The sequence below is a fragment of the Oikopleura dioica genome, chromosome XSR (genome assembly GCF_907165135.1).
Source record: "Oikopleura dioica chromosome XSR, OKI2018_I68_1.0, whole genome shotgun sequence".
Lineage (NCBI taxonomy): Eukaryota > Metazoa > Chordata > Appendicularia > Copelata > Oikopleuridae > Oikopleura > Oikopleura dioica.
In genome coordinates, this window is record NC_137294.1 from 1,766,996 (window position 1) to 1,788,155 (window position 21,160).

The 21,160-nt window shown below is 42.1% G+C and overlaps 6 protein-coding genes and 1 long non-coding RNA gene across 7 annotated transcripts; 2 read left to right on the forward strand and 5 right to left on the reverse strand.

Moving 5' to 3' along the window:
* Positions 1-3: 3 nt before the first annotated feature.
* LOC145709558 (centrosomal protein of 135 kDa-like) lies at positions 4-4,744 on the reverse strand. Its single transcript, XM_081787245.1, has 10 exons — positions 2,982-4,744; positions 2,812-2,938; positions 2,432-2,770; positions 2,235-2,390; positions 1,413-1,543; positions 1,249-1,367; positions 1,003-1,205; positions 821-958; positions 558-708; positions 4-212 (listed from the first exon to the last, which is right to left on the reverse strand). Exons 1-10 carry the CDS (start codon positions 4,724-4,726, stop codon positions 136-138), a joined length of 3,186 nt encoding a protein of 1,061 aa, XP_081643371.1. The 5' UTR covers positions 4,727-4,744; the 3' UTR covers positions 4-135.
* Positions 4,745-4,867: 123 nt separating this feature from the next.
* Positions 4,868-5,634, reverse strand: LOC145709563 (cytosolic iron-sulfur assembly component 2A-like). Its single transcript, XM_081787252.1, has 4 exons — positions 5,547-5,634; positions 5,320-5,428; positions 5,108-5,247; positions 4,868-5,003 (listed from the first exon to the last, which is right to left on the reverse strand). Exons 1-4 carry the CDS (start codon positions 5,608-5,610, stop codon positions 4,933-4,935), a joined length of 384 nt encoding a protein of 127 aa, XP_081643378.1. The 5' UTR covers positions 5,611-5,634; the 3' UTR covers positions 4,868-4,932.
* Positions 5,635-5,704: 70 nt separating this feature from the next.
* Positions 5,705-8,148, reverse strand: LOC145708256 (cytoplasmic protein NCK2-like). Its single transcript, XM_081785911.1, has 6 exons — positions 7,933-8,148; positions 7,018-7,394; positions 6,734-6,931; positions 6,387-6,622; positions 6,142-6,342; positions 5,705-5,953 (listed from the first exon to the last, which is right to left on the reverse strand). The coding sequence occupies exons 1-6, from the start codon at positions 7,973-7,975 to the stop codon at positions 5,938-5,940; spliced, it is 1,071 nt and encodes a 356-aa protein (XP_081642037.1). The 5' UTR covers positions 7,976-8,148; the 3' UTR covers positions 5,705-5,937.
* Positions 8,149-9,000: 852 nt separating this feature from the next.
* On the reverse strand, positions 9,001-10,193 carry LOC145707396 (uncharacterized). Its single transcript, XM_081784916.1, has 6 exons — positions 9,982-10,193; positions 9,740-9,865; positions 9,538-9,638; positions 9,272-9,492; positions 9,066-9,234; positions 9,001-9,023 (listed from the first exon to the last, which is right to left on the reverse strand). The coding sequence occupies exons 1-6, from the start codon at positions 10,191-10,193 to the stop codon at positions 9,001-9,003; spliced, it is 852 nt and encodes a 283-aa protein (XP_081641042.1).
* A 247-nt stretch (positions 10,194-10,440) lies between these two features.
* Positions 10,441-14,549, reverse strand: LOC145707399 (uncharacterized). The gene is made up of 12 exons (XM_081784919.1): positions 14,455-14,549; positions 14,333-14,412; positions 14,196-14,281; positions 13,849-13,957; positions 12,871-13,212; positions 11,641-12,777; positions 11,456-11,595; positions 11,309-11,417; positions 11,169-11,266; positions 10,886-11,126; positions 10,635-10,843; positions 10,441-10,591 (listed from the first exon to the last, which is right to left on the reverse strand). Exons 1-12 carry the CDS (start codon positions 14,456-14,458, stop codon positions 10,513-10,515), a joined length of 2,634 nt encoding a protein of 877 aa, XP_081641045.1. The 5' UTR covers positions 14,459-14,549; the 3' UTR covers positions 10,441-10,512.
* Positions 14,550-16,307: 1,758 nt separating this feature from the next.
* Positions 16,308-17,140, forward strand: LOC145707401 (uncharacterized). Its single transcript, XM_081784922.1, has 2 exons — positions 16,308-16,776; positions 16,820-17,140. The coding sequence occupies exons 1-2, from the start codon at positions 16,525-16,527 to the stop codon at positions 17,138-17,140; spliced, it is 573 nt and encodes a 190-aa protein (XP_081641048.1). The 5' UTR covers positions 16,308-16,524.
* Positions 17,141-18,459: 1,319 nt separating this feature from the next.
* Positions 18,460-18,910, forward strand: LOC145709758 (uncharacterized). Its single transcript, XR_014134936.1, has 2 exons — positions 18,460-18,711; positions 18,754-18,910. It is a non-coding gene; the product is annotated as an uncharacterized LOC145709758 (long non-coding RNA).
* The last annotated feature ends 2,250 nt before the right edge of the window (positions 18,911-21,160 follow it).

Below are 21,160 nucleotides of genomic sequence, written 5' to 3' on the forward strand. Positions count from 1 at the left end.
CAGTTTTTTCAAAAAAGTAAAAACAAAGTTGTATAAAAATAATCTTGAGAAGGATAAAGCAGTGCATTTGTGAGATAGGAATATTACTGTAAGAAGGGGGAATGTTTGTTGACAGGTTGAGATCAGGATCTTCGGTCAGAGACTTTGGTTCTGAACCTGTCCTTGAAGTCGGCGCAGTTTTTGATTCGTTTTTTCGCTTTGAAACTTGAGGTCTTTGATTTAGGATTAAAAAATGCTTTATTAATAATAGACTGAAAAGAAACTCATGAATTCGGAGCTCAAGAATGAAGCTTTATTTCCAAGAAAACCATAAAAACCACCTAGGTCTGATGAGTTTATATCTAATCTCAAGAAATACCGGCCGTTCTACAGCTCGTTTTGAGCGGTAGAATTACCACCGTGTCGTTTAAGAACTCGCTGGAACCACTTATTATGTTCCATTGAGTGTCATATCGACCGTAGATAGATGTTGTGAGATTCGCTAACGTTGAAGGATATTTTCACCTTCATGTTTGATGGTAGCCTCACCGACAGCTAATTTATTTAATCCCGAATGCCTGTAATTTGTCTTTTCAAGGACTCGATTTCTTGATCAGCGTCAGCGACTTTGCTTCTCAATTCAATTCGATCCTCGTCCGCGGCGTCGGAGCGCGCGGCTGCGATCTTTGCCTTTTCAATTTGAACGTCTCGATCTGCCTCAAGCTCCGACTAATAAAATTTGCTAAAAAGCGAGACAACAAAGTTAACTTTTTCCTATAAGAAAGTGTCAATGAAGTGTTGTACTACAACAGTTGCAACACCAATCTAGAATATGAGAAACCTTGAGAAGCTCATTGGCGTATTGCTGCTCGCGAAGGGTGCGTATCGTCTGTTCCAAGGTGCGAACTGTATCTTCAGCAGAGCCCAGCTGTCGCTTTAGGCCTGCGATGGTCTCCCGGAGATCTTCTGCTACGGCTTCCTGCAAAATAAATAGATTCGACTCATTCGAGCTAGACTATTTGCCTTTTCGGTGATATGTTCCAAATGCAAGGCGATCTCCCTTGTAGTATTGTCAGAAGTAGACTGTAACTTGGCATTGAGATCCCTGGATCCTTCAAGAGCCGATTGCAGAGCCGTACATTCGTCTGTCTTGTGCTGCAGAAGCTCCTCCAATTGACGAACATTCGATGAAAGTTCGCCAATGTTACCTTCGTTGACTTTCGAAGCTAGACACAATTATTGATCACCAAATCGGGAAAAGAGACTGACCATGAAGATGCTCCACAATTTCATTTTCCAGTTCAATCGCTTTTTGCGACAACTGCGTCTTTTCATTTTCTGTATTCTCCAAATGTCTAGACATTGCCTCATACTCGCTGATTACCGTACTAAATTATCAGATAAAACGTAAGAAAGGAAGAATCTATTTTTACCTGAGATCGGTCGTTAGCTTTTGATTCGTTGCTTCTAGTTCGGCGATTTTATCGTTGAATACTGTCAGCTCGCGACGAGAATGGGTGAGTTGCACTTCGATGCCGTTTATTTTTTCATCGTCGGTTTCGATCTTACAGGGTTTCAAACGATGTCATAGATAACGTCAGGTAACTGTATATATTGGCCCCTCTATGTATTATTAATACAGTATTAGTCTTGTTAGATAAACAGGAACTATCTTTTGCATTCTTCTATATCATTTCATTAACGGGAGCCACCATTGACTGTAAATAAATAATTTATTACTGGAATTCCTCGTATTCGTAAATAACGCAATAAGGATGTATACATCTCCAAATTCATATCTACCCGACAAATTGAGCACTGTGTGGCGGACTCTTTATACTCACAAATGCGAGCAAAACGCCACATCCAAATATTGGATTCCAAAAAAAGAATAGAGAATAAAAATGCGAGTCCTGGGCTTCGTAGTTTTTCTCAATTTTCTAAGTTTGCTTCAAGCAAGAGTAATTAACATATTCGACCTCCAACCTGGCCCTTCTGCGATCAATGTCCTCCCGAATAGAGCTCAACCGCAGTTACAGTTACGATCGGCGAGTAAAAGGAGCATGGAGAGGCATGAAAAACTGCACGAAAAAGGACAAAACGAAAAAGAAAGATTGTCTCGCTCCAGGACGGCTGGTACATGCCGACGCATTTCTACGATCACGTGGGCTTTCTCATTTTCCACTCTCATTCTGCTGTCAACTCAAAGGTCTACTAATAAAGCTACCTCACTGAAAAACGCGTTCAACCCGTTCCTTGCTCTTATAATCGTCTCTTTGTTCGACAGCAATGCCCAATTCTTTAGTCAACGCTTCGTTCTCACCTACCAGAAGATCAACCTTTTCTGCCAGTTGTCGTTTCTCTCGGGATGCGTTTTCACGCGACGCGATGAGATCGCTTTCGATGGAGCGCTAGAATAGAATTAAGACCTCGTCGATCATCTATCACTTACCTTCTCTTCCAGTTGTTTTCTCGCTTGAGAAAGCTTTCTCTCTAAATCATCAACTTGATCATGAAGTAGCTCGATTTCCTGCTTTAAATTCGCGATGAGCGTTTTTTGCTCGCCAGAACTATGTTCGCTAGTTTTTGCACTTTTCTCCAGCTTCACCAGTCGTTCTGATTTCTCATCAAGCGCAATTGTCAACGCATCTTTTTCGCGATCGAGCGTGGTTACTGTATTCCGCAACTTGGCGTTTTCTTGGCTTAGATCGGTGTTGTTGGAGACTAGGACTTGCATTCGGCCTTCCAGAGCGTTGTTCTTTTCGACTTCGGCATCGAACTCCGATTGAAGCTGAAGTCCAGCTCATTTTTTGTTAAAAAAAGTTGACGAACCTTTGATCGAACTCGCATCATTTCTCGGTTAGTAGAATCGGCTTGGGATCGCAACAAATGAACCTCGTCAAGATCGCATCGGACTTTTTCCGCCTCAGCTTTGAGGTATTCATTTGCATTTTTCAATCTAAGGGACTATTGATTTTGCAATCAAAAACGAAGCAACTGACCTGTAAGCATCAGCCTGTGCCTCCTCGAGCTTGGACTTCATCGCCGACTGCGCCATAAGAAGTTCTCGTCGTTCATTTTCGAGGAGACGGGCTCGATTTTCTAAGTCCTCGACACTTTGCTCGAGCGTCACTGTATCGATGATTTTGTTCTCTCGGTTGATTTTGACCTGTTCGAGGAGCGTGTCGCGCTCGCATTCGAGTTTTCTCAAATCATTGACGGCTCTGTCGCGCTCTTGTTGGAGTCGTTTGAGAATTGCCTCGTCGGAGGATTGACCTGGTGCTTTTCGCCCTTTGCTCGGCGAGTTTGTGATCACTTCGCGTCGGAGGGTCGCAAGTTCGTTGTTGGACTCAGCGAAGCTGAGCTCCAATCGGTCTCGCTCTTGCTGCAACACTTTCACATTGGCTGCTACCTCGGCATACTGTCGTTGAAGCGTGATCACTTCTTTTCGGGCTGCGTCTCGCTCGAGAACAATCGCTTCTACCCGCTCTGGCGTCACGACTTCATCACCAAGGCCGCCATTTCTCGCCGAAATCGTTCGATATGCATCCTGGTAAAAGTCTCGCTCCTTTCTCAGCGCAACAATATCTTCTCCAGGCTCAATGTCGCTTAGCAATCGCTGAAGACGCTCCGAGTTTTCGCTCTCTCTACCGAGCTTGGCCGACATTTCCGTCAACTCGTCTTCCAACCCTCGGATTTTTCGTTCCAAGGTTTGCTTCTCTACAAGAGTCGAGTTATTATCGGCTTTAGCGACGGCCAGTTGTCGTTCTTTCTCCAACGCAGTTGCCATTTGGCCGATTTCATTGACCTCTGCTCTAAGTTTGTCATTCTTAGAGCGGAGGCTTTCAATTTCAAGATTGAGTGATTCGGCCGACTCTTCTGCCTCAATTTGGGCTTCCTGAGCCAGTTCTAGCTGGAGGGTCAACTGAGAAATGACCTTTTCAGACTGCTTAGCCGCTGCATCAATCGTTATCGCTGCTTCGGGGCGGCCACCAGAGAGTTGTCGTCGAAGCCGCTCGTTTTCCGTTTCAGTGAGTTCCTTTTGCTTCCTCAGATACTTCAGCCTGTCGTCGGACTCTTTTTTCGCATCACGGAGCTTGGCACATTCGCCCTCGAGCGCGTTGCATCGCTGCTCTGCAATTTTGAGTACATCAGCGACGTAGAGATCATTGGCAGCTGGAATCGGCGTCGCCTTGAATTCGGAAAATGGAAGAGTATTGTCGAGCGTTATTCTCTGTCTTCGCGTGGTCGTGCTGCTCTTCTTTCCAGTCTCTGTAACGATTGCAGTGGCGCTTGCTTCCTGTAACTTACGTAGCTTTTCGCTCTTGGCGTATCCCTCTTTTTCCAGCTGTTTGATTTTCATGAGATACTGCGTGTTGAGAAAACGCAAATCGGAGTTTTCATTTTGAAGCTTTCGACCACGCTGCTGAAAGTTGGCCGATGTTTCCACGAGTTTATCCTTGATCGAGACAATGTTTTTATGAAGCTCATTATTTTCGCTCATCAATCGCGAGTTGTCCTGTCTGAACGGCTCCACTGTTTCCTCAAAGCTACTCGTCGTAACCGTTGGCTGTGTTTCGTGGAGAGGAAGCGGTTTCATCCGCGCCTTTTTGAGCGATTCAGTTGTGTGGACCAGATCGGCGAAAAGACGCTCGACGAGAGGAATACTGTCGATTCCGAGAGGAGCTTTGTAGCCAAACGCGTCTAGCCGCGATCTGACTGCGTTGTATTTTTCTTCGACCCCCATGTCTGAAGTCAGTAGCTTTAAGACATCTTTGAATTGAAAGGAAGGGAAAGTAGAATATAGGCTGAAATTATCATTTTTAGATGACCAAGGATATCACCGAGGGAATGAATCCTGGACTATGTACGCAGGGTAATTTTATACCCCTAGAATAGTATGTTTTAGGTGTATAGAGAAAATAAATAGAATGGTGGACTTGGATTTGTAGTTCACTCAAAGGCGATACACTCATCAACTAGTTTCTTCATCGCTTCCTTCTCAATTGCAGCGGCAATTCTCTCTTAATCGATTTCGTTAACTAACTGTTCCCAGGAAGTGACGCGGAAGCTCCTTTTTTCCCGCGGTGGAATTAATCGTTTCTCACGTTGGAGCGTTTTTGATTACCTTTATCATTTATCTGTCGATTGGAATCGTCTTCCTGTTGGAGCGTTCCCGGCCTAGCAAGTATTTTCAGCTTGTAACGGTAAGGAAAGTCGCGGCGGATCTTCTCGCTGATGAATAATCCGATCATCGTGGAGAGGTGGCTTAGTTTGGGTTGTTCTTTGCTCGGTTCGAGTTCTCCTGCTCTTTCGAGGATTCCATGAATGACCCTTCATCAGTGAGTGACTGTCGGCTTGTACCAAACCACCAAGTCGTAATAGTCCTCTCCGAGCTCACTCACTTCGATCCATTCTTCACGGACGATATCGAGCTCTTCCAGAGTCTCTTAATCATCTTTACTACAGCTGGAGGGCTATTTACGAGCATCTTCAGAGAGATCAAGGGGACTAAAGGGACCTAGAGAGGTATTTAGGTACTTATGGAGGGGCCTTGAAGAACGTACCAGGTCGCTCTGGATCCCGAATCGGAGCGATCAAATCGTATAAATCCCCTTTTATGTCCGTCATCCTCTTTTCATGTCCTCTCTTTCTGAACTGGGTTTGCTCAAAAACGGTCAACAAGGAATTATTTCTTGAAATTGAATGAAGTATTAATGCTTAATACAAAATAGCTGTTTGGTTTATTAATAAAAAGGTCAAGGTCTTAAATCCAGTCAAAAAATATAAGTTTGTGAGTGTCAAACTTGAGAATTTATGGTACAAGTAGGATTTGATTGAAATTAAGGAAGCAGAGAAGAATAAAAGCTTATTTTTTTCGTGTGCGTGTTGTTTATCTCAGAAGAAATTGAATGTTTCATGATGATGATTTTTTAGGTTTCAGCAAGAATGAAGAGTTCAGCGCTGGAGTGCTCTAGAATTGGAAAGAGATTAGTGTCTTACTAACAAATATTGAAAATAACGCCCGTTCAGTGGTTTTGAATCAACGAGAACTGCCTCGATTTAGACGCAATGTAGCTCTTTTTTGGGAAGAGGTAGATTTCGTCGAATTACAGTCAGCAATTTTGAGTCAAAATTCAGGCGCGTCTGCAGACTTAGTACCTGGTCAGGAAAAGTCTCTCGTCGGCCTCGGAAAAGATAGGATTGCGTTTGTAGTTTTCGATCATTTTGTCTAAACTTTCAAACTTGCGCTGTCCGATTTGATACTGATTGTCGATCAGTGAAACGCGGAAGTGTTTCACTTTCGTTCGCCCCTTCACCGAAACCGAAAAGTTTCCTGCGACTTTGGAGCTTTCAGAAGGCCTAAGAAAAGTGTTAACCGAAATTGCGATTGAAGACCATCTTACCTAACGAGAAATATGCCTTCTGAAGCTGGCATGAGTTTGTTCTCGGCGATGCCACGAGAACTGACACTTTCGTGAAACCATTCTCGATCGGCGATTTCTGGATATCTGGAATTTTGGTGAAAGGACTCGGGTTGCGAGATTGGCTTTTCTTCTGGAACTGGATAGGTTTGCTCAATTACTTCTGTGTAGATTCTGGGGACGAGGCCGATCTGACCGTTTTGGTTTCGAGCGACCCACTTTCTTGAGGGTTCTTTTGCAATTTTCTTTTGGAATTTTTCGATAAATTACTCAAATAAGATTAATTAAAGGGCTGAGAAACGCTTCAAAGCTTTATTTTTGACCCTTTCCCATTCAGGATCATCAGCGGGCTTGCCCAAGATCTCGAGCTCCTCGTTTTCTTGAAAAGGGAGCTCGCTCTCGTTCTGTCCCGCGAAAGGATAGAGGCAGCGCACATTCTCCAAAATCGGCGAATTGTGGTTGTAATTTTGAAGAATAGAGAGCTCGCTCTCAAGCGGCATTCCCGCGGCGTTGCTCTCCGCGCCAGCCTGAAAACACGCGCGATAAAGCAACTTATCAAATTATGTCACTTGTTATGCATATTTAATTTGAGGAGTAGCTTTTCATGTATTACCTGATCGTCGTTGTTTTCGGTTACGTAATTGGACGGGAACCATCCGTCTTCGCCCGTTTCCAAATTGCGTCCTCTCCACCACTTGTCCTCCGATTCCTCCAGCACGACGACCCTGTTCCCTTTCGTCAATTCCAGCTCGTCATCTCGCTGCTTTTCGTAGTTGTACTTGGCCACGACGCGTCTTTCCTGGCTGCCAGCGTCGCTCTTCGATTCTTTTGGCTTATTGTTGAAGCCGAAAGGCAGCTTCTTCTTTCGCGAAATGTAATTTGAAGGAACGTAACCAGTTTGTCCGTTTTTGTTGCGCACCTTCCACCAAGTCTTTGAATCGTCCAAAAGTGTCAGCGCCTCGTTTTTCGTCATTGACAGCTCGGAGTTATCTGAACAAGGAGAATAATGATCGTTTACGAATTCCTTTGTTATTCATCATTTGATCTATAATGGAAAATCATTAGTCTAGCAGCAGAAATGTTAATGTGTCCATTCGTTACTCTTATATAACATTTTTACGGTAGATCTATGTCTGTAAATGAGTGGCCAGCAGACTGAAAAGACTAGCCCTTTACGGGAAGAATGACCCCAAACTGGGCTCGGCTACCTGAGTAGAGAACCACGCAGCTCAGGTCCTATAAAAGCTATAATCGAAAGCAGATTCTCAAACATATTAAATCTGTAATCTTACGCGGCTATTCATTATGCTTTTTTAGGACCCTGACTCAGTTTTCCTAAAGAGGTTGCCGAGCCCTGTCTCTAATATAAAATCAACTTTGGTTTTACGGGATAAATAGTAATTACAAATTATTCGAATTCGTTCGAGTCTTCGCTTTTTCTGATGATTCTATCGAATAAAGGAAGCTTCCTTGATAATTCTATTAAAAGAACGATACTAGAATTATTTGACACTCTCTAGGTATTTACTTTCTGCTTTGTAATCATATTTGGCTGTAACTTCTTCCATCATAGAATCTCTTCTTTAATTTCTTTTCTTCTTGATGCTCTTGTTTGTTAATTACTCTTTCGTCATAAGTTTTTCGTGTTCTAGAAATTGAGCTGGTTTCTTTTTTTATTCCTGAATTTAGTTTTTTGGATGAGCCGAGCGCCAGCTAATTTCCCTTTTTTTCGCTGCCGAGGAGCCAATCAGGTCGCGGCGTTCACCCACGGTTAACGCCGATTTCGCGCCGATTCTTTTCGAAAACGTGGCCGGATCATCCCCAAAGCCACACTGTGGCAATATTCTAACGATAAAACACATCTCTCCTCGTTATACCGTAAACATTTAGGATTCGCCCGCGCGCGGTAATTTGGGAGTTTCTTTTGTCTCTAGAACTCGAGTTGTTGTCAGGCCTCACTTTTGCCGTTTTAGTCAGTTTGCCAACTTGAAAAGTCCGAAAAGGACAGAAAAAAGGTGAGAATTCATTGATTTTACTCGAGTTTGATTTTAACTTCGAGTATTTTAGCAGAGCCCTAGAGAAGAGCGATTCGCCCTTCAATCGTCGCAAGACCGACATTGACATCAAGCCTGGAAAATCATGCAAGCTTCTTAACCATGCATCACGCATGATTACGGAAATAAAGTTCTGAAAAACAGAATCAGACGTTCATTGTCCACCTGAATAAAATCAATTTCATTGCACCTCGAGTCTTTGTTGTCTTTTTGCTTAACAGATTGTTACTTTGAAATGTCGTTCTGCGGTTGATGTGTAGTGGATAGACTGTAGTCAAGTTAGTTTGAAACCAAAGCTTTGATTTTAGTTATAGAAAAGTAACTGCCCTAAAGAAACCTCAAGAAAGACAAATCTGATGTAACCATTGTGCATTTTATTATTCAGAGACAGTGTTCGAATTTCGAAAGGCAGTTAAAAAGGTCCTAATTCTCGCTCGGATTGAATTGGAGGTTTTCGATTTTCCTGAGCCTTACAACGGTTATTCATTACCAGTAGAACCCTTTCGAGTTGCCTTCTTCAGATTAATGGCAGATGGTCTTTTTTAAGTTCGATAAATAATATTCTCTAATAATAATTTTATAGTCAAAAATAGCAAAATATTCGAACTTTTCCTGGAAGCCTCCTCGATTTCTTCAAGTGTCTTCCCTTCACACGTATGCGGCTCGTAAATTTTATCGTGTTCGTAGGTTGACTTATCAAATGTTCTGATGTCTTCGGTTTTCCAGACGATGGTTCTTCCACCATTATGCGCTTGGAATAATTCCGTGCATGAACACTATAAATAGGAGCTTGTATTCTTTCTTTTTTCTTACTTTTATGATATGTCGACCACTGCATTCTTTAATTGAGCATCGGACTATTAATTCTCCGCGACCAGCATTGTAGTAGCTGAAGTAAGCAGAAATCGATAAATGGTCAGATTCCAGGTGCAAGTAAGGATTCGATTTCTGTGATACGAGTACTTTGGATAAGTACCAATCACGTTCGAGTCTTTCTTGCTCTACGTTTGGCGCGAGAGGAGCAGACTGTTCATCTAAAATACAATAATAACTATTCTTAAATAAAAGAACTATCATACCTATGTTGGGAAAAACTGGTTCCTCGCCGTAATCGTCAGCGAGTTCCTGTTCTATGACAGCGCTAAGATCGAGAAGATTGATTTCGTCTCCATCTTGCTCGCTAAATACACTTGTCAACGAGCAGTCGATTTTTTTTTTATAAAAATTAAGGATTCTCGCGTAAATTTGAGACTAATCGTCAAAATCATTATTTGTTCCTACCTTTGATTTTCAGCTTGATGCTCGAGTTGAGCGATATCTGGCTCATCCAAGTCCTCGTCAGGCTGCATAAGAAGAAGATCTTCTTGAGCAAACTGGTTCGTAGAAGAACTTCCAGTAGGCGCCTCCCTTAATAATTTTTGAAAAACTATTCAACTCAAAGTTTTCAGTTGAGAGCCTTTTTTCACAAATAAAAGGCATAAAATTATCGCCGAAGGAAGGCAGTTACCCCACCGTAGACTTACCTGTACGTGTCGTTGTTGATTTCATCATTTTTTTGCGTAGAACTGAAAATGCCATTGAGCTCAATGACATTGGCCTCATTGTCAAGTTCTTCTTGCAATCTTCGAAGATCTTCTTTCTTCTTCTGCAGTTCTAGTAGCTTATTTTGCTGCTCTTGCAGCTTATTTTCCCGCTCTTTGAGCACGTTCAAGTCTTCCGTAGTCTGTTCTAGCATATTATCGATTTTGTCCATCGTCTTGATTCTCTTTATCAAATTTTGCTATCTCTTGTCTTCACTTTAAAATCGCGAAGTGAGAGAATTCCTCTTTTGACCGGGTTTAAATAGTCGACGATTTTCTAGAAAGCAAAACGCTCCGGTAAAGAGACAGCGCCCAGCGTGCTTTTCTAGAAAATCACATTCTGGAAAGGAATCTTTTCTAATGTTGCTGAGCTCAGCACAAATGCTCGTTGTTCAAATTAAAGAAAATTTAGAAATTGTTTAGGAAATAATTTATTTACGAATGAGTTTATACAGATAGATAGATTCAGTAGAATTAAATAGATTCTTCGATCGCAGGTAAAGACTTCGGCTCTGTTTGTGCAGCAGAATATGCTCGGACGGAAGATTTCACGCTTTCGAACATTTTTATATGAACTCGCTTACATGAAATTTTACCTTTTTGGGCCTGGACTGGATGCAGAAGTGTTCCTACTTCTGTTTGTGCGGCTTCTCGCTGATTTAATTTGCAAGTGGCGGACGAAACATGCGACGATACAGGGATGATAGACCAACGGCATTTCGCACATTATTTTCGTCCTGTTTTTGTTCTTGACGCTTTCCAGGAGCTCTTGCTCTTCTAAAGTCATCACGGGTTTGTGAACGGTCTAAAGACCAAAGTGAGATCAAAATTTAATGATCGAAGTAACCTTGAAGGTCTTCCATCTTTCTTTAAACTCGTCGCTGAGTGATTTTGGCTTTGCATGAAGCATGAGCATATGCGCCACGAAAGGCCGTGCCCTAATCTCTTTCAAAATAATCCTGCAAGCTTCCGGCATCATCGTCAGGAAGCCCAGAGCTGTTGCTGCTCCATCCCTTCCCGTTTCGGACATGAGTGGGGAAGAAATCACATCGCAGAGCACTTCGCAGACGCCGATTGAAATTAACCCACTAGAAATATTCAGTACGTTGATTATTTCCTTCAATGCTTACTTGGCGACTCCAGAGCCTTTCAATCGAATGAGTGCTGCAATATGATTTGTAGCAGCTGCGGCGAGTTCCACATCGTAGCTATCTTTTGCTTCTGTCGCCTGATATATCTTTAACAAAAAGGGCTCAAGGAAGATTGTTACCTTTTTAGCTCCTTCAATTAGAATTTTCACTCCTGCAGCGGCAAGTAGAGCTGGATCACGATCTTCAATGCTCTTGGCCAGCACGACTTGGTGAAAAGCAGCATCGTATCTTACTTCTTCGATTAGGAATCTCGTGTATTGACAAACCTGTAAGCTAGAATTTCCGAATTAAGCAGGTCGTCAATGGATTCGCCAGTAAGACCATCGATACATTCTCGAATAGCGGCGATATTTTGCGACGAATTGAAACAGAAAACGCTCAAGGCTGCTGCTGCATGAAGTTGAACCTAAACAGCTCGTCCATTTTCTTCTTTGATTTCGCGCGTACTTACTTTAATATCATTCGAGTAGTACAATTTGACGACCAAAAGAAACGACCAATCTGGATCTGCTTGCAGTTCTTTTGTCGTTGTTTTATTTCCAAGTGTCAAACAGGCGAGAGTAAACGCAGCATTGACAGAGACAGAGTCAGAGTTCGAGTGAATCAAAAGATTTAGAAGCAGTCTGATAGTAGAACTGGAGCCAGAAGCTGCACGTGCGACAGTCTTTTGAGCAAGAACATTAGGTACGAGTCCAGAACTGACGCAGAGAAGGGAAAGTGTTCTCAGAACATCGATCACGACTTGAGGCTCTTTGGAACGAATGATTGTCATGAGTACTTTTGCCGAGTCAGCTTCGAGAACCTCCTTTTGTCTGCTTTCTGGTCCTCTGCAGAGAACACCCAGAGCCTCGGTGGCCACTTTGTGAAGCGTGTGCGTGTCGTTGGTGTTGTTGAGTGGAGTATCTTGTAGAATCGAGATTAGCAAGGGTTCACCTATCAGCGTTGCGATCGCCTTTTGCTCTCCAAGCTCGCCACCTGAAAGCGTCCACAGCGCTTCAAGGGTAGAAGCTTTAACATCCAACTGTGATTTTGTCTGATCCAGAACGATTTGAAGATTTCGCGCTGCTCCAAGATCTATAAGAGCAGTAGAACACACGCGGCTGTTCTCTGACACACGTTGGAGCGTCCTGATAGCGCGCAGTTGCATCGTCTTGTGACTTGACGCTTGCGCTAATGTGATCATTCCGGTCAGAAGCTTTGGAACTTTTGCGATGGCGCTTTGATTGCCGCTGGTTTTCGAAAGAGCGCTGACTGAATCGAGAAGGGCGAGAACAAGTTGTTCACTTTCTTCTATGTTTTCGCGGCTGACGAGTTCGAATGCATTCGCCAAATACTCGAAAATAACGGGTTGTTTTCCAACGACTTCGGGAGCACTTTCGTCGGACTCGACAACATGAGTGAGAATTCTAGCCGTGGCGATGACGAGAGGAAGGGCGGCCTCGTGACTGCGAGAGAGTGAAGTGAGGATGACCTCTAGAATGGAGTTCTGGAAGGTGATAAAAGCCCAGTCTAAAGACGACTCGCAAATGAGAAGCAAACAGTCGAAGCCATATCCAATGACCTCTGGCGTGCTTTGAAATGCCTTTTGGTAAAGTTCAACATTAAATTACTGAGGCAAAAAAGTTTCTAATAGATACCTGTTTACAAATCATCTAAAATGACGCTGAAACTTTTCCTTGAGTACGTCCACGAGTGTACAAATGCCGCCCGCCTCGACAAAGATCTCCTGATACTTGAGACAGCCATCAAATATTGCAGTGAGCAGATCAATGGCGCAAATTAATCTCTCCGCGTCAGGATTCGTGTATTGAAGCGCGCTCTTCACGGCATTCACTCCGTCAAAATTGTCCACAAAGTTTGAACAAAGTGTTCCATTCGCGCCGCCATCTTCCACAATAAGCTTTCTGAGTTGCTCGCAGCAGGCTGCAGAATCTTCATTTTTCCCATTAGAAATAATGCTGACGAGTTCTTTCCAGCATTTTTTGTCGAAGTCGAGGATAGCTTTCACACATTTTTCGTTGTCCTAAATTAGAAAATTAAGCTTGCATATTAAAATCAGGGCTGATCGTAATTTCGCTTATACTCATAGTCTGCCAATGAAACTTATATTTTTGGAATCTACAGAACTTTCTGAATCTGTTGAGCCAAAAAATTTTTTGATAAAAATGAGATTTAGGGGGTGAAATTAACAAAATTGTAAAAAAATGACCATTTTTGGTGCATTTTCGCGAAAATGGCACTACTTTGACGCGATTTTTGACCGACTTTTGCTGCTCCAAATTTTTTCTAGTTCTTGTCGCTGTATTTCTACAACCCTTTTCTATTCACCGGGAAATTCATATTTTACCTATCTAATAAGGTTTTTCCGGATTTTTGGTTACAAAAATTCCGATTCTCGTCGACCCCCCCTTAATTTCGACCAGAAATATTGAAAGTGATTTACCGGCGTTTATTTATAGACTATCTAAAAAAGGGCTAGCCTAAGCCAATAAGGTATATAACCGTCTATTTCAAAATTAATGCCATCATGGATAACCTTAGGATGTTTTTGTAGAGCAACTTCTTGAAAAAAAGGATTGTTAGGTTTGTTTTCTACTTACGAAGTACAGCTGTTGCATAAACTCTTTTCTATTCATTTTGTCGATTTGGGAGAACTTACATTGAGAGCGGCCACTTGAAGGGCAGAGAATCCTTTTGAGCAGCGCTGGCGCAGGTCGGCCCCGAGCTCGAGCAAACAGCTCACCGACTCAGCCTTGCCCACTGCAGCACTGAAATAATCCACTTTAATGGTTTTCTCTTGATAAAAGAGCAAATTGGTTTCATTTGTTTATATTCCAACATTATTAGACAGTTTCAAATCGATTTTCTTTCGTAAAATTAATTGAAAAGAGAGCTGTCAAAAATCAGTAGCGCAAACGAACTAAACAAACTCAAACTATTTAAATGTCACTGAATTTATGGCAACAAACAGTAGCCTAGGAAAGTGGAAGAATAAAATGAGCTCACCTGAGAAGCAAAGGCGTGAATTGATGCTGATCGCGTACTTTGAGTTCCAATAATTGCGGATCTGCTTCGCAAAATATTCGAACTAGCTTTGATTTTCAAAAAGTTTTTCCTATTTTTTGTTTGATAGAGAGTTTTTTGAAATCAATTCCTTGGTTGAGAAGGGGTTTGTCGGCGACGACCATGTGGTGCACAACTGCAAGGCCATTATCGTCAAACTCTACTCAGGATTTAATCAAATTGGTACGAACCCGTTTTTTACCCATCAGATCGAGTCTTCTAAATTTTTCTTCCTTCCGATGGCGCGGGTTATCGAGGAAAAGGTGGACGCCAGAGTCGAAGAGTAAGTCTTGAAAGCAGGTCACGAAATGATGTCTGATTACAAAATTAAATCCCCTTCTAGCCAAATATTTGACTCATCCCAGCGTACTGCCATTTAAACTTTTAGGTGACCTTAGCTGGAGTTTCAAATCGAAAGCGCGCTTTACCTTGTTCACAAACATAAATTTATTCTAGCTTCGACAAACAACTACGGGAGCTCTGTGCGACATTCTCTCTTTTTAACAGTAATTTACGAACAAGACCTGGATTCGTTACCACTCGCTGAAAGTCTCTCCACTGAGTGCTTAAAAATTAAAAGTTAAACTTTGAGAAATTAAAAGTTCCATAAACACAAAGAGCTCCTATCCAGAAATCAACTGCTGCCCTGGTTACGCGTTATTATGAGCAACTTGCAAACAGAGAAAATATTTCTCTCATTGATCGTAAAAGACTATTACTTCAATTAAATTGAAAGAAAATCATTAAAACATAGAAACAGAAATAAAGATAGAAATGGCAATTCTGAGTCGGGAAGAGTTTTTGTTTCTACAAAGCTAAAACCCAAAAATAAGGGTCTTCTTCAAAATTCTCAAAAATATGATAGAAACTCGTATTTTTTTAGGGATGAAATTTTCATCATGAAAACCTAAATTGCAATTTCTGTCGACTCGATTTCCAAGAGGGAGATTTCAAAATTCCGTAAATTCTTACTTTGAGTTCAAGACTCTCATAAGTTCCTCGTAAATCTCGCCATCTTCAAAGAAAAAAAAAATTTTCTATCCCCTATCAAACGTGCAAATTGCCGTCAGTTCTCATGCGATAAATCTTTTACAAACGTTATCTGTCAAGAAACACAGCGCGCTTCTCCTTGTTGTTTGCAGAATGTCAAGCGCTGCATTTTTCCTCTCCTGGTGGTGATTCTACTGTTTAGTATCAGTTCAGGAAAGAAATTGGAGAAAAGAGCGAGAATCGTTTGTTCATAAGTGAACTAATGAACCTGGCAAGTTGTGTTTGAAGCAAAAATAGTCAACGCTTTTCTTGTTGATTTAGTGCACTCAAAACGGAATCAAGTGTCTTGAGTAACTGCAGTATAAAGCGGCGACTTTTGTTCGAACCCTCGCCTGCAACCGTACCGCTTATGATGATCTCACGATCAACAACTTAAGGTTATACAGGCCCTTAAAGGTAAGGTTGTTAAGTGCAGCTTTTTTTCGGGTTTTTAAGTGGGGTATACCCTTAATTTTTTTTTCCAGGATAAAGTTAAGGCCCTAAGCTACAACTGTTTTCTTTTTGAGAGTTTTTGGTCTTCGAACTTAAGGAGGACAGCCCCTTTAAAATTTTAAAAGTCGAATCTAAGTCAAATTTCCAGATTTTTTTATTAAAAGGCAAAAAATTTTTGACTTTTTATCTTGATGGGGGTCCTTAACTTAGGATTTATCGTCAACGGAAGTCTATTTAATTGAGTACCCTTAATTGTTAGTTGCACTCACACATTTGCCACGGCTCCATCATCTGGCATGATTCTCTCTATTCGTTCTTATAATTATAGAAGGTCGCTCTTTCCGAGAAATGTCGGAGATGATCTATCCGTAGCGAAGCGATCAAATAGCAACGATACATGTATGAAATTCAGAGTTTTTAATTTTCTTTCACAGAACGATACAATTCCGAGTACAATGGAGGGCATTTTTTTGTTTGAATTTCGGTGTTTCGATTCTCGCCTCGAGCACATAATTCCACTCAGGCACTTCCGTTGGGCACGCTCCCACACTTTCAGAATGCAGCAAAGAAGAAGCTACAGAGAGCTGTACTTACTTTACAACTAAAAGATAAAGGTTTGAATTAACTCCATCTTAGATCAGTTTATCTTACCAGTAGGAGGAAGATTTTAGTTCTCTCAGCGGGTGATGAGTGTTTCGCGGGTGTGATGCTTTCCCACAGAGGATCACTGCGCGCCCTCTTTTGAGAAAACTTTGCATAAACGCTCACGAACTCTTTCCCAAACACTGAAATGTATTCGAACGAACTCAACGTTGACCATCGCAAGTTAGCATCGCTCGACCGAAAGTTTAGAAATTTGGTTTCCAACGACAAGCAGCAGCGTACCTTCACCCAAGCGCATCTACTCAAGATTATCAAAGAATATGCTGGATTGATGAAAGACGAAATTTTCGAACCCGACAGAAGAAACGCACAGTTCATAATCGAACGGATCACATTGGAGCCGGAGATGACGCGATTCGAAGCTCTTGATCTTCTTTCGGTGAAATTTACGCGAAGTAGCAGAAAATAACGAATTATTTCAGCTTCTTTCGATTGCTTCTACAAAAAAGGCTTGCGACATAATTCTCGACAAAAACATGGCAACGAAGGCTTCTTGCTTCATGATGTTGCAGGCGATCGATGGCTCAGACGAAGACTATGACATCCCTAAAATCCAACGGACTTATTTTGGTACAGACCAAGCTTCTGATGAGCCTGGCGATCGACTTGATGGAGCTGCCCCAGAAGGTTCTCCACCAACAACAGCAGTGGTCGAGAATCGACGACGCTCATCCAGACAACGACGCCCTCCTCCGCGCCTATCATATTCTCGCCGAGGGCAGCATAGTTGCCAACTGCTGTGACAAACTGATATTTCCTAAAGCAAACTTCAAAAGCCTACCCCTAACTTATAATAAATCAAATGCCCGAATTACAATTGGTGGATCATTTAATTAAGATGATTAAAAAATAATTTTATTCTTTTTTTATAAATACTAGAAAAAAGACTCAAAACTAAAGTATCTTCTGAGCAGTAGAAAAAGCTCCGGGAGTGGCGAACAAGCATAAAATCGGTGCCGGTAACACGGCTATTATGGAAATGAGAAGTGCACCTGGAGAGTGGTTTTGTTGGCAATTGGGAAAAACCAAAATCCAAAAATCGCCAAATATGTCTGAAATCGAATTCGGAATTCAATTCCGAAATCACCCTTCTCAGCTTTTTCCTCAAGCTCGAAATTAAACTTGTTATGTTTCAACTTGTCCATCTCAGCATTATTCTAATTCTAGCGCTGGAAACAAAAACTCACACTGCAGCATTTGCGGTGGGAACGTAAAATTTTTCACCTTCCGAAAAGATTTAGATAAAGTTTTCCGCCGAGCTATCTTTTTCAATTACCGCTCATCCGGGGTTTACCATTTGCGTCTTCTCCACCCAAAATATTTCTAAAGGAGTTCACCTAAGACGTTTTCGATTTCATGCTTGTTTGCGATAGCATCAGTACGTTCTAACGCGCTTTAAAAATCACACTACAGATAGGCTAAAACTTTCAGGCTTGTGACTTTTATGAAAACCAAAGAATTAGATCCCAGACCTCCAAAAAAAGCTCTTTTTGATGATGTTTTGGTGGAGGATAATGGCAGCCATCGCTACTTGGAGCAGTCGCATCCGATAAAGATCTGCTTCCAATTCCATTAGGTTTTGGATTTTTTCTAATTTGGATAAATTTGGCTGAGCCATTCACCCGATCACTGGTGCCGCGCAGGTGTTAAAATTTCGCCACCCGCAGAAATAGACTTTGTATAAGCACCCATGCCAGGAGAATATTCAAGCAGTGGCTCTTGTCTTCAAAAAACGTTCTTTTCTAGGAAGAATCACTTCTAAAAATCAATAGAAAAAAGAATGATTTTCCTAGTATGCCTCGTATGCAAGCCATTTTCTAACAGTTCTTCGGAAGAACTTCTTCCTAAATGTGATTGAAGAGGTTCCTGTGGGAGAGTTCCTCCCGCCCGTGAGCTCCACTTTTGTTGCGTAGGCGGCTCGCACGGGATCATCCGCTCAGTACTCATTCGCCACTCAGTCGAACTCAGACTTGAACTTCACACCTCAACAGAGAATTCTTCCGACTTTCCGCTGTCATTCCTCTTTTTCAACAACCATTCTGATTCGATTTCTTTTAGATAAATCTGCGGCGTATTCGATGCTTCTTCCCGGGCGGTTGGTTGGCTCGTCTTTTCGATGAGTCCACCTATCCGTTCTTCCCGGTTTGACGAGCGTCGGTGTATGGTCCTTATTGCAAGGAACATATGCTGGGGTTGGTCTTCTGGCCGAAGAAGCATTCGCAAATGAGAAGGGCTCTTTTCAGGGTCTGATTCCGGTTCCTGAAGCCTAACCGGGAGAAGAATCGCAAATGATCAGCTACAAGCTGACGCTCTCGTAAGAAACCTTCAAGTGAGAAATTAATTAAACCATTTTTAGGGAACGAGACGAGATGACGAAACACAGGACAGTGTTTCAAATCTTCCAGGCAGCGAAGCTCTCAAAGACAAAGACACAGAGCGACTTTTACGAATTTCCTTATTCTGAGATGAATCCTTTTTCTTTGCTATCCAATGAAACCTATCTTCTCTTTTCACACATGGCATTTTCTCTTTCTATATTTTGAAGCAGGTCGATTTTAAAAGATTTAGATTAGCGCGAGTTTCATGTGTTTAGGCTCTGGAGATAGATCTGGTTAGGGTGAACGTGTAGCGTAATCCCATTCATTTGGGTCACGTGATTACGATTACGCAATTTTCATTATTCGGAATTGAGTTTCGCGTCTTATTTGTATTGAATTTGTTTCACTTTCACGGCTGTCGACCCCGCCTCGGAGCAATCACTTTAGACTCTCCACCTTGGCAAGAGGAGATTCTATTTTTCGAAAAGTAATTTGTTTCAAATGGTCCACCGAAATTGGGTAAAGCAACTCAATCTCCGAAAACCAACTCGATTGACTCTCACGCTCCACCAAAGAAAACATTATGTCACCGACCTCGCACGAAAAATATCATAATTCTAGCGCCAAGCTTCTCCTTTAGAAAATCCTTACAATGACAGATCATGTTCTGTAACTTCTTTTCGATAGAACGGAGCAGAGTTGCAAATTTGCTGAGCTGAGTGAGCTGAGCTGGCTGAGTGAGCTGAGCAGTCGCTCAGCTCAGCTCAGACAATAATCACTCAGCTCAGCTCAGCTCAGCTCGAATTATTCTCGAACATGATTTGTTCTGCTCAGCTCAGCTCAGACAAGTATCATTCAGCTCAGCTCAGCTCAGCTAAATGATTCTAACACAATATCAATACTAAAAAACAGTAAAAAAACAGCTCAACCCAGCTCACTCAGCTCACTCAGCTCAGCTCAGCTCAACTACCTTAAAAAAAGGTCTGCTCAGCTCAGCTCAGCTCAATGACCTCTGAAAATGGCCAGCTCACCTCAGCTCAGCTCAGTGAGCTCCGAAATAGGTCAGCTCAGCTCAGCTCAGCTCAATGACCTCTGAAAATGGCAAACTCACCTCAGCTCAGCTCAGTGAGCTCCGAAATAGGTCAGCTCAGCTCAGCTCAGCTCATAGAATTTCTCACTTAGGGCAGCTCAGCTCAGCGAAAATAAAGCCAAATTTGCAACTCTGGGACGGAGGGCAGCTGAACAAAATCGAGTTGGAGTGGTGAGCGGTTTTGGATTTGTTGTCAATCAGATTGACCTTCTCGGATCATCGTATTATGTTCTAGTGCTAGGAGCTTGTTGCGCGCGATGTCGGCAAAAAGACCAGGCGGACATTTGGCTTTGATGCACCGCCATGTAAATTCCAGAGTGATTTCCAAAGGAGCCAGGCTTCTGATTGAATTAAAAAGTAGCGGCGCTACTCACGTGGTGGCGCTTTCCCACGGAGCATTCATGAAAAAAAAAGCTGCAATTAGAAAAAAACGCACCTGTAAGCGCTGACATCAAAATCTCCGTCCGTAATTGAAAAATTGAAACAAATTCGATAAATTACACTCCGAACTAAATTCGAAATGCACTCTCTGTTTGCCATCAGAACTTCCCAAAATATACAAGTACTGATTTCTCTCGACTGCGAGTCGGCAGACCGAGATTTAATATTCAAACAGCAGATTCTTAATTTTGCCATAAATTGATTAAGGATTTCCAAGATCTGAGGCAACGGGATGATGCTTGTTTTTCGATTATAATAATATACAAAAAAAGCTGCTTATCGGAAACGCGAGATTTTTCGAGTCCGGTTTATTGATATAAAGTTAGTCAGGAAATTGAAAGCAGCGCTAGAATCTAGTGGCACACCATGCCCATCCACTCGATTATTGGTAGAAGGTATTCGGCGATTGTCGAAACGACTTTGAGGAGAAAAGAAAAACCAGCCTTGAATCTGTCCGCGAATTTCGTCGGCAAGTCTCTGAGTTGAGGACAAGTTGATCTTGCTGGCGTTGGAGACATTTCTTCGCCAAAATTTCAGAAATTTTCAAAAGTCAAATTTATTCTACAATCCAAATTCTCGACGTCTTTTTATATGCCAGAAAAATACATCGCGAAAAATGTACATCGTCTCAGAAAAATAGCGAGGAGAAAAGATCACGATTGAGAACTCTCGATAACTAAAGATTCAACTGGTAAATTTTTATCCGCGTCAGAAAGGCTTATGGTTCAGTCAAAACGTAAGCTGGGCTCGACAACCTGTGTAGAAAACCTGAGTAAGGGTTTGAAAGGAGCTATACGAAAAACGAAGCCGCAAATCTTCTAAAATAAGAATTAGAATATAAGAAGAAAAGGGGTTTGCTCCTTTCGGCTCGGCTAATCGCATTGGGCTCTTATGTGTCTACAGTTGCATAAATA

What these genes read in the sequence shown, in the direction of transcription:
- LOC145709558 (XM_081787245.1), bottom strand. Translation starts at nt 4,726, where the DNA reads ATGGGGGTCGAAGAAAAATACAACGCAGTCAGATCGCGGCTAGACGCG. An exon ending in AAGCTAACGACCGATCTCAG is followed by an intron (nt 1,368 to 1,412) that starts GTAAAAATAGAT and finishes CTGATAATTTAG; the next exon opens with TACGGTAATCAGCGAGTATG. An exon ending in TGGAACATATCACCGAAAAG is followed by an intron (nt 959 to 1,002) that starts GCAAATAGTCTA and finishes TTTATTTTGCAG; the next exon opens with GAAGCCGTAGCAGAAGATCT.
- LOC145709563 (XM_081787252.1), bottom strand. Translation starts at nt 5,610, where the DNA reads ATGACGGACATAAAAGGGGATTTATACGATTTGATCGCTCCGATTCGG. An exon ending in TCGGGATCCAGAGCGACCTG is followed by an intron (nt 5,429 to 5,546) that starts GTACGTTCTTCA and finishes AAGATGATTAAG; the next exon opens with AGACTCTGGAAGAGCTCGAT. An exon ending in AAGCCGACAGTCACTCACTG is followed by an intron (nt 5,248 to 5,319) that starts ATGAAGGGTCAT and finishes ACCCAAACTAAG; the next exon opens with CCACCTCTCCACGATGATCG.
- LOC145708256 (XM_081785911.1), bottom strand. Translation starts at nt 7,975, where the DNA reads ATGATGGAAGAAGTTACAGCCAAATATGATTACAAAGCAGAAA. An exon ending in CCGAAAACAACGACGATCAG is followed by an intron (nt 6,932 to 7,017) that starts GTAATACATGAA and finishes GCGTGTTTTCAG; the next exon opens with GCTGGCGCGGAGAGCAACGC. An exon ending in CCGCTGATGATCCTGAATGG is followed by an intron (nt 6,623 to 6,733) that starts GAAAGGGTCAAA and finishes CCCTCAAGAAAG; the next exon opens with TGGGTCGCTCGAAACCAAAA.
- LOC145707396 (XM_081784916.1), bottom strand. Translation starts at nt 10,193, where the DNA reads ATGCTAGAACAGACTACGGAAGACTTGAACGTGCTCAAAGAGCGGGAA. An exon ending in CATCAAGCTGAAAATCAAAG is followed by an intron (nt 9,639 to 9,739) that starts GTAGGAACAAAT and finishes AAGTGTATTTAG; the next exon opens with CGAGCAAGATGGAGACGAAA. An exon ending in ACCAGTTTTTCCCAACATAG is followed by an intron (nt 9,493 to 9,537) that starts GTATGATAGTTC and finishes ATTGTATTTTAG; the next exon opens with ATGAACAGTCTGCTCCTCTC.
- LOC145707399 (XM_081784919.1), bottom strand. An exon ending in TCAACCAAGGAATTGATTTC is followed by an intron (nt 14,282 to 14,332) that starts AAAAAACTCTCT and finishes TGAAAATCAAAG; the next exon opens with CTAGTTCGAATATTTTGCGA. An exon ending in TAATTGAAGGAGCTAAAAAG is followed by an intron (nt 11,267 to 11,308) that starts GTAACAATCTTC and finishes AAGATATATCAG; the next exon opens with GCGACAGAAGCAAAAGATAG.
- LOC145707401 (XM_081784922.1), top strand. Translation starts at nt 16,525, where the DNA reads ATGTATTCGAACGAACTCAACGTTGACCATCGCAAGTTAGCATCGCTC. An exon ending in AAGCTCTTGATCTTCTTTCG is followed by an intron (nt 16,777 to 16,819) that starts GTGAAATTTACG and finishes GAATTATTTCAG; the next exon opens with CTTCTTTCGATTGCTTCTAC.